General features: G+C 38.1%; 1 protein-coding gene across 1 annotated transcript in view; it reads left to right on the plus strand.

Annotated features, from left to right (window-relative positions):
- LOC102672372 overlaps positions 1-8,687 on the plus strand; it is a 60,599-nt gene that overhangs the window by 33,004 nt on the left and 18,908 nt on the right. The window contains exon 3 of the mRNA XM_031509531.1: positions 7,316-7,442. Coding sequence (XP_031365391.1) covers positions 7,331-7,442 — 112 coding nt within the window. The 5' untranslated portion in view covers positions 7,316-7,330. The remainder of the gene's footprint in view (positions 1-7,315; positions 7,443-8,687) is intronic.

Here is an 8,687-nt window from a genome sequence, read left to right on the forward strand (position 1 = left end):
GTTCGAAACGCGGGAAATAAAAATTGGTGAACAATTATTTAGAGACGAGAAAGGAAATGTACACGAGCGAGACTTTTCCACGAGTCACGTAAAAGAAAAGACAGTTGGAGTGTGGTCGAAGCGCAGCAGCAACGAATGGCTTAAAAGCGATCCGCCTGATTTCACGCTATTATTTAACATCAGCGGGTGGAAATGTAATCACGATAATGCGTGCCGATCGCAAAAACTAACGGCTGGAAGATTGAACAACTCCCGCGAAACGGTATTTTAATAATATCCCCGATAACGCGATACTTTAACGCATTAACGGATGAAGAGAGAGAGAGAAAGAGAGAATCAAAAGGAATTGCTTTGTGAAATAAATGAAAAAGGGGGGGGGGGATAATCGTTCTAATGGCGATTATCGAGCGATCGACAGGGTTAAAAGAAGAAAAAAACTTGCAATGTTTGCGCGAAAACAAATAAAGTTGGAGATTAAAATCTTAGAGATATTAAAATTCCAGCCAATGTTGGTGTTATTTTTATAGCATTTTGTGTCAGAAAATGTTTATTTCGACAACGGTATCTCGTCGATAACAAAAATACGTGGCGTGTGCCATTCGAATAAAAATTTCATAATTAACTTGTAATTATACGAAATTGTAAAAAAAAAAAACTAGAAAAAAACATAGAAACGTAAAATGAAATATCGTGTTAATCTCTCGTCCATTTTTCTTGTAGATGAGATTTCGAAGAAAGCACAAATTTTCTACATCCCTTACTCAAAGAGTCTGATATAATAAAAGGAACGAGTATCGCTCGATTGAAATCGAGGATCAAGTAATTTCGATTTTCTATTTGTTCCACTATCCATAACTCGATTCTTTATATAATAAGATATTTACAAATCGTTAATGATATTAATTATAAAAGAAAAGAAGACGTTATATCAATTGAAATTTCCATTACACTAAATCTTATTATTTCACTTTTGTATCATACATCGAGCATATATGATATGTGATCCACTTTAGGCTCGGTTATAATAAAACTCGTATGTTCATAAAATTATTATTAAACGCGAAAACATGTCAGGCTAATTAACTTCTGCGATAAAATTCGGCTTAATGATTGGTAACGTTGGAAAGGAAATAGATCTGAAGAAATGAAAGCAACGAAGAAAGACGAGAATGAGATGACGTGTGAAAATAATAGAAAGTTGTTGAAACTATAAAATTATATCAAAGTCGAAATAATTTGGAATTCAATTTTATTAACGATCCATAATTCCATTTCAGCGAAATGAAAAAGTAAGATACACGTCCTGTTTAACCGATATTTGTTCTCGATTAGAAAATTACAAAACTGTGCGAAATTGTGACGATTAATCACGGCGCGATATGTCTCGTTTAATTTTCAAAAATAATTAAGACGGAGCGAGATTCATCCGCGAGGATCCGTCTTCGAAGATTGATAATGGCGGAGGTTTATCGTTGATTAATCGGTTCATTCGCCAAAATAGGAATTTCGCGTGAATTATCCCCACGTTTCCAATTCTCTTTCTATAACGCGTAGAACCATTTAGAGATTGATTGCGCGCCATTCAACGACACGAATAACTGCAAAAGGAAAAAAAAAAAGAAGAGAAAGAAGAAAATGATAGCTTCGAAACGATCCACGTTCCATTCCTTCGAGAGACGTATCATCGATTACGCGTCGAACTTCTCCTCTTAATAAACATCTTCATCCAGCCCCAACAGGTGTTAAACAGGCGGGATGCAAAACGTGTCGATTCACGATCATTTCTTTTTCTCTTTCTCTTTCTCTTTTTTCATTCTCCCCACTCTTTGAACACTCTCGTATCGATGGATTTCTTTCTCTGGATTCTTGAGCGACCGATTTAAAAGCGTGACGCGCGAAATTTTTTTTATCTCTTCCTCTTCCTTCTCAACTCGACGTAACAAACGCACGCGTCTATCAGCGACATATGGCGTTGATATTTTTAATCACCACCAATCGAGCCGAAAAGAAAAACGATCACGAAATCGAGAAAGGCGATCGTACATCGACTAAATTTAAACATCGAGTTAAGTTAATTGATTAAAATTTAATCCGCGTCAGAAATCAGAAAAATATATCTCTTCTTCTTTGAGAGAGAGAGAGAGAGAGAGAGACGTAGCCTCGTTTTTTTACCAAATCCCTTTCGCTCGAGGAAGGAGAGGGGAAAAAGTCGGGGAAGGAAGCGTGCACGGTGGGCATAGATAGGAAACGGATAGTTGACAGATTCGAGAAGGGAGATAAATCCCGTATTGCCAGGCGTGATTCGTGAGGGAGATGCAATCTCTACCGGCATCCACCTTGACACAGAACGCGACATTCCGGTCGATAATCGGTCACGTACCATCTCGTGCCGCGATCCTCTCTCCTCGTCCACCACGCTCACCCTTTCCCTTTGCATAATTTCGAAATTATAAGACGGAAATGCACGCGCCCGAGCTCGAACGTGCTCGATCGCGATCGGGTGACGCGTGTCCGTGAAAATGCAGGCTAATTGCACGCGTTTCTTATCTTGTATCGTGGACAATTTGTCCACGTACGTCTTGAAATTAAATTGTCCCTGCTTTAGAAATCGGTGCATCTCTCTCTTTCTCCCTCTCTCCCTCTCTCGAGAGAGAGAGAGAAAGAAAGAAAGAAAGAGGATTGGTTAATTTCAAGATTGGAAGTTATCTTCTAAGATGACTTAAAGTTGATGATGAAATTATTATAAAATCGTGTCCATAAATCATGGAGCAAGAAGAGGGGAGATTAATAATAAAGGAAAGAAAGCTTGATTCGGGAGAACGGTACACGGATATAATTGAAATATAATCGATTGATTATATTTGATGCATGGCTCGAGTATCGTCGAGCAACTTCCTATAAATTTATCATGGCGTGATAATTATTCATTTATTAAGGGTAACCTCGTTACTAAACCAGCATTGTAAACGGGGAATATATCATTGGCGCGGCGAGCAGTTTTTATAAAGAGTTTATTGCGAGGAGAGGAGGTTAATTGCGTAACAATGTCGCGAATTCATTCGGTGGTTGCGAATTAATTTCAGGGGAGAAATTATCATCGTGTGATTAATGGCGGCTATTAAATCGAAAAGAAACTCGGACACACTCGCGATTCCTTGGTTGATTAAAAGGGGGAAGGGAAAGGAAAAAACATGGGTGAATAATAATTTTAATAAAACGTTTTTCTCAAGATTTACTATAATCGATGTTTCGGGAATGAATGAATTATTATTATTATTATTATTAATACCCGCGGTGTAATCAAAAATTCCCTGGAGAAGAAGAGGGGGAAAAAATAATAAAAAATTCACGAAGAACGTTGATTTTTGGATGATTTACGGGAGCGATCATTCCTCGACACGAATTATGCGAGTCATAAATAATTCGAAGCCTCGAGTAACTGAATTTCAAAACACGAACTCATTTCTCAATATATATATATATTCTCAAAAAATGTCTCTCCGCGTTCAACTTTATCAATAAAAAAGAGATAAAAAAGAGAAAAAAACGAAAGTAGTTTCCGATATTAAAATATTAGATAAATTCTATTATTACACACGCATATATATATATACATAGTATTGTTCGACCCCTTCCATTCGACCCCTTCCATGTCGCATTTAAATAGCTTTAAACGAGATATTTATATTCGACGAAAGGCATTTCAAAATTCGCATTCATCGCGCGAACACGCAAAGTCGTCAAACGACTTATCCACCGCGGAAAGTATCGACGATTAATAAAATTGAAAATAACGAGTAATTTTTTCGATATAATCGAACAAAGGATCGAATCTGTGACATTTCGATCGTCGAAATTTCATCCCTCGACCGATTATATATATATATATACCGGGTATATCTCGAAGCAAGAGGGAAAAGGGAGGGGAAAAGTTGGCCATACGTATCGCGTAACGAGAAAGTAATCGTTTCGTTGAAAATCATGAAAAGTATAATTTGTCCGACGAAACTAATTATACGGAGCCGTTAACTGGACGGGCATTAAATCGAACACCCTCAATTTACCTTTTTCGCCGTTGCGGCTTTAAACCGAGCTACGTTGATACGAAAAAAAGAAAAGGAAGAAAAAAAGAAAAAGAAAAAAAAAAAAAAAAAAAAAAAAAAAAAAAAAAAGGATTTGCATCTTACACGATGCGCAATGCGTAACGAGCGCTTATTTTCGAATAGCCGTCTCCCTCCCCCTCCCGATGCTCTAAATAATACGTTCCCTTGAGTGATCCATTTTTTTTTATGCGGCCAAGTCCAATATTCAAAACGACATATATACAGTGATTAATCGCGACGTTAAAATGTTAAATACAAGTATACGACTTGGAAACAAGTATCGAGCTTGTTAGCTTGATAAATTATCTCGTTTAAGATATCCCTCTCCGTGCTCGAGAGGAACAGATCAGCATTCTTCCACCTCACCATTTCAGAGAATAATCGTGATCGCCTTCGTGTTCCAACTTCGATCGAATATCACGTTTAACATTGATCCCTGTCCCGAAGGATCGAATTTTGATTTATTAGCCGAGATATATTACTGCTTCGATCCTCCTCGTGATTCCTTTTCACGAGGATTCGATTAAAAGTGATATGTACGGCTTCGAAGACGGCTTTGATTCCTTCGATGAAACTCGCGTTGCTCGAGAAGGACGTTTCCGAGGATAAAGAAAAAAAAAAAAAAGGAGGGAGAGAAGAAAAATATCACGCTAACTACCATTCGATACGTAAAACGCATCGGCTGTAAATTTCTCCGTCGCGTAAAATAACGCCCTCTGACCTGGCGGCCATCCGCGTAACTCCGGGCTTAAGCCGAAACGTATTTTACCATAATGGCTCTCGTGTTGGCAATTCAACCGAGACCAATCCGAAACATTGTGTGCATAAAGTGTGGAAATATATCCTTTTTCTCGCGGAGGACGCGCGATAAAATTTTAATATCTGCAAAAGTTTTCGAATCACGCACGTGTCTCCCTAACTTGAAATTTTATCATCACCGACTCGAGTTTCCCCTTTAAGGTTTTTAAACGAGATTTAAATCTCGCGCCGATATATCGAAAGGAAGTTAGATAAAAATTGTCCGTCAAGATGTCTCGTCGTAAATTTTTGGTACGGGACGGAAGAAAAGGTTTTAAAAAAAAAAAAAAAAAAAAAAAAAGAACCGTGGATGGAACCGGTATCGCGATACCCGTGAGAGAAGCTATTCATTTTGGAAGCAATTAAAAAGGGAGAGGACAACGATTGGTGAAGGAACGCGCCCGTTTCTTCAAACGACCATCGAGCATCCGACCAAACTTCTTTTTTACCCGCAAACTATTTAAATTTGATCGTGAGGAGCATCCGTGTCCCCAAGAAAGGTATAAGGCTCGATATATATATATATGTATATACAACACGATGGATCAAACCCTCTTATACCTTTGTCAGTACCAGTGCCATCTGCTACTTCATCCAACCACCCCTTTTTTTTCCTTTCAACTATAATATACATTCCTAATTTAACTAATTTAACTCTCAATTCCTCGCAATTCTCTCGATCTATTTTTCTTCGTTAATTACGAAAAATACGAAAAATTTCGAGCTGCGTGAGATCGATCGATCGTAAGAAAGATACGACGAACTTTTGAAAAATAGTTTTATCGCGACGATCCGCGGTGCGTTTTGAGAACCGCTGATTCGATGTTATAAAGTAGCAGCGAGAAGAGGAGAGGGGGGGGAAAAAAAAAAACATTCCTTCTTTTTCCACCATTCACCATTTCTAGGAAGATCGTTCGAGATCGAGGTTTGATCGGATATCCTCGGCATCCGGCCAAATGTATGAAAAAGAGTTTTTCTTATCGAGAGGAATTCTTCTTATGCCGCTTCTTACGCCGTTTTCCCATTATCGTTCCCTCCTTATCTCACGCGTGCCATCGGCTCGATTGTGCATAACGTTGGACACACGACGTTGCGCTGATGCGCGGCTCGCGACATGCATCGAACGTGTAATTTATGCCCGCCTCGTGCACCCGTAGTTTACCGTAAACGCGGTGGGATGCGATCCTTCAACCTCGTTGCAACATTCTTCCTCGATCTTTTGCTTTTTTTCTCTTCTTTTCTTTTTTCTTTTTTTTTTTTTTTCGACCACCGAAGCAGCATATCTCGCTGGACAGGCTGCCATACAAGTACAGTAATTTCGCAAAGATCCGTCATATTAGGGGAGATATTATTGACTCTCTGTGACTATGAGGAAAAACGAGATGGAGGAAAAATTTTATCTCCATTTCTTTTTTAATTAACAGCGATTTTTTTTATTATTTTTCTCCGTTTTTAAAACAATTTTACTTTCCTTTCCAAATGCAAAAATATATGATGATTAAAATAAATTTTATTATTTGTTAATTTTATTATTAATTTTATTTGAAATAAAAATATAACGAACGAAATCGAAACGAGTTATATTCGATGATATTCTTTTCTTTAAAAGTTTCTTACAAATTAATCTTTCTAATGAACTTCCGTTTATAACACCACGATACCAGAAGAATATTCTCGATGTAGCAAATGGTTAACATTTGCCAACGGATGAACCATGGGTGATTTTTTTATCAGGGCAAAATCGCCGACAGCCGACGATTTAACGGCGCGAGGAGTCCCTCCGCGCGCACAGTCTTTATCGAAGAAGAGATTAATCTCTAAATAGTCGTGGACAGTTGCAAAAGACGACGAGGGAACAGTTCTCGAGGGAGCAACTCGCTCGATCGTCAAACCTCTTAATGCTGATTAATTATCGTTATTAATATTAGTCAACGGAGGCGTACCGCGACTCTATCCCGAACCTTGTAATTACTTTAATTTCGAGCGATTACGCCTTCAAAAGCCAAACCCGAATCATGTGAATCATCCTCGTGATTAATTATCCGGCCGAAACTTGAAAACTGTGATCATTTGAAGAACAATATATATATATATATATATATTCTTTAAACGCATCATCGCGAAACAAAATTCAACGAGGCAGAGCAGAGTTGTTCAATTTTTTCAAAGGAAATATCTTGATCGATTCATACGTTCCTCGAGGATCCTTAATCTTGGACGATTCTTGTGACAATTACACGCTTGAAAAAAGAAAAAAGACAAGTCAGTTTCTTTTTTTGAAACGAAAGCTTTTGACGATATTAAATATTCGAAGGTAAACAATCTTCTTTAGACCGTTCCTCCTCTCGAAAACTCTCTCTCTCGCGTACAACGTGAAAAAAAGAATTGCAATAATTCGCTCCACTTTGTTCCAGAATGCAGCGGAGAAGATGCGTCTTCTAGTCCTCGTCCTCGCGGGCATCTTGAACGTTCTCGAGTTTGTTCGTTGTCAAGAGCTTTCGGTCATCAGGCACTCCGATGGAGACATTTTCACGTTGGAAGGTAAGGATTAAGCGGAAATTACGAAGCCTCTTGCGGCGCGCATCCTCGCTCTTCGAAGAAAGGACGAAACCGTAAATTGCGTACCCATGATTTTGCGCAACCGCGTTGAGGAAGAGGAGAGATCGTACGGGATTCGATATTAAAAACAACGGAAAAGAGGAACGGTGCCTGTGCAGGGTTTCGCGCGGTGCCGTGAAGCACAAAGGAAACAGGAGGGAAGGGAGGGGGGAGGGGGGAAAAAAAGCTCGTAACAGATTAACCATGAAATTACAATGTAACGATTTGACAGCTGTATTTCACCTGGCCAGATTATATGTCGCGTTCTGCCCGTCCAGCCACGGATGAATCCTCCTCCCCTTCCCCTGCAAATTTATCTCCGAACGTCTGTTTGCGCGATAGCGTGCGCGAGTACAGTTACGTACCGTACACGAATTTTTTCCCCAACATCACCTTCTGGAAAGATTGCAAGTTTTACGATAAGATAATATATAAAAAAAAAAGAACGGACTATCGAGGTTATAAATATAATTCTTACCAGCCAGTTGTTTCAAGTTGATCGATAATTACTTTTCGAATTGACAATTCTGATATACTACTTTTTATTATCATCGTGAAATTTTGGAACGATTTGTTCCGAGGATCTCTTAATTTAAATTAAACTGAACACGCTTTCGCATTGATCGATCGATTATCATTCGTAATTTGCGCGAATGAACAAATTAATTCCCTTTTTCCTCTTCTTTCTTAAAGATATATCGAGATTAAAAGAAATTATTCAAGTTGCAGGAGGCTTGCACGATGCTCAGCCCTTACGCCTTCTTATATATCTAAATATACCGTTTTAAAAAATTAACAAGCTTTAACAAATTAATTCTCTTTTTCTTTCTTAAAGATAAGATAAAGGATTAAAAGTTTCGAAATTATCCACGTTGCAGGAGGCTTGCAAATATACGCTTTAAAAAATCTTTCGTTACCGTCGATCAAAGTTTCAATTAAACGGCTATTATCATATATAATTTGCGCGAATGAACAAATTAACAAGCTTCGACAAATTAATTCCCTTTTTCTTTTTTAATATTAAGATTGAAAGTTTCGAAATTATATTATAGATTCCTGTACAAAAACTTGCACAATCAGCCCTTACACTTATATACCTAAATATACGCTTTAAAAAATCTTTGATTACCGTCGATCAAAGTTTCGAATTAAACGACTATTATCGTTCATAATTTGCGCGAATGAACG

Source organism: Apis dorsata, unplaced genomic scaffold (assembly GCF_000469605.1).
Source record: "Apis dorsata unplaced genomic scaffold, Apis dorsata 1.3 scaffold_19, whole genome shotgun sequence".
NCBI classification, from domain to species: Eukaryota; Metazoa; Arthropoda; class Insecta; order Hymenoptera; family Apidae; genus Apis; species Apis dorsata.